Below are 1214 nucleotides of genomic sequence, written 5' to 3'. Positions count from 1 at the left end.
GTACACCCCGATGTTTGGGCCCGAAGCCCGCACCCTGGTGAGTGGGCCGGCGGTGCCTGTCCTCAGGGCCCCTGGAGCCGTGTGGCTGAGCAGAGCCGGGGAAGTGCTGTGATCCGGCAGGAAGGAGGGAGGCTGGGTGTCGATTTATCGCCGTATCTCCTTCCCCCGTTTTAGTAAAGTCTCAATTTTTCCTGATAACGAAGGCAGCGTTTGTTGGGAAATTTCAAATTTAGATGATCATCCTTTAGTCTTTAAAAGTCCTCCGGTGGAAGCTGCTCCTCCCGACACTCAGCAGTCTGGCTGTGCATTGCTCTTGGGGCCCCCGGCCAGCCTGCCTGGGTGGCAGCACAGGCCTGTACTACTGGTGACCTGGTGACCTGCCCGCACCTCCCTTGCAGGTCCTACGCCTCGCTCAGCTCATCACACAGGCCAAACACACAGCCAAGTCCATCTCAGACCAGTGTGCGGAGAGCCCGGCTGGCCACTCATTCCTCTCATGGCTGGGCTTTAGCTCCATGGACACCAGCGGCTCCTACCCAGCCAACGACCTGGACGAGATGGGGCAAGACAGCGTCCGGAAGACAGATGAATATCTAGAGAAGGCCCTGGAGTACCTGCGCCAGATATTCCGGGTACGACCTATGGGACCTGCCCCACGGCCATCAGGGTCCCCTTCCCCGAAAGATCCACTCCACCCAGCCTGTGCTCAGCCACCCAGCCTGTGCTCAGTCCCAGGCCCCACACATACGGACCCAGTGTTGTGGGCGGCAGGCCCACACCTCGAGCGTCATATCTGGGTCCCCATGTTGGTGCTATTGTAGGCTGGTGGGGTGAAGACTGGTCCCCTCCCTTCATCTTGACGCTGAGGGCAGAGGCACTTCTCTCTGGCAGCTCAGCGAAGCACAGCTCAGGCAGTTCACGCTCGCCTTGGGCACCCCCCAGGATGAGAATGGAAAAAAGCAGCTCCCCGACTGCATTGTGGGTGAGGACGGACTCATCCTCACGCCCCTGGGGCGGTACCAGGTGAGAGGCCTGTGTCTCAGAGGAGCATGGGCTGGGCCCTGACCCATCCCTACCTCCCACCTCCCTCGTGGGCAGAGGCCATCAGGCTCCTCTGAGTTGTATGTGGGGCTGTGTTTTCTGACCCGTCCCTATGGCCTGGCTTTCTAGATCATCAATGGGCTGCGAAGGTTTGAAATTGAGTACCAGGGGGA

General features: G+C 59.9%; 1 protein-coding gene across 1 annotated transcript; it reads left to right on the top strand.

Moving 5' to 3' along the window:
- Window positions 1–6: 6 nt before the first annotated feature.
- LOC113223369 (sphingomyelin phosphodiesterase 4-like) lies at window positions 7–1209 on the top strand (the record flags this gene model as incomplete). Its single annotated transcript, XM_026452836.1, has 4 exons — window positions 7–37; window positions 399–632; window positions 892–1023; window positions 1171–1209. Coding segments are annotated over exons 1-4 (432 nt in total), but the record flags the coding sequence as incomplete, so codon positions are not given.
- Between the last annotated feature and the right edge of the window lie 5 nt (window positions 1210–1214).

Source organism: Piliocolobus tephrosceles, unplaced genomic scaffold (assembly GCF_002776525.5).
Source record: "Piliocolobus tephrosceles isolate RC106 unplaced genomic scaffold, ASM277652v3 unscaffolded_41087, whole genome shotgun sequence".
In the NCBI taxonomy this organism is placed as follows: Eukaryota; Metazoa; Chordata; class Mammalia; order Primates; family Cercopithecidae; genus Piliocolobus; species Piliocolobus tephrosceles.
The sequence above is the reverse complement of the archived record's forward strand: the minus strand, read 5'-3'. Positions and strand labels throughout refer to the sequence as shown.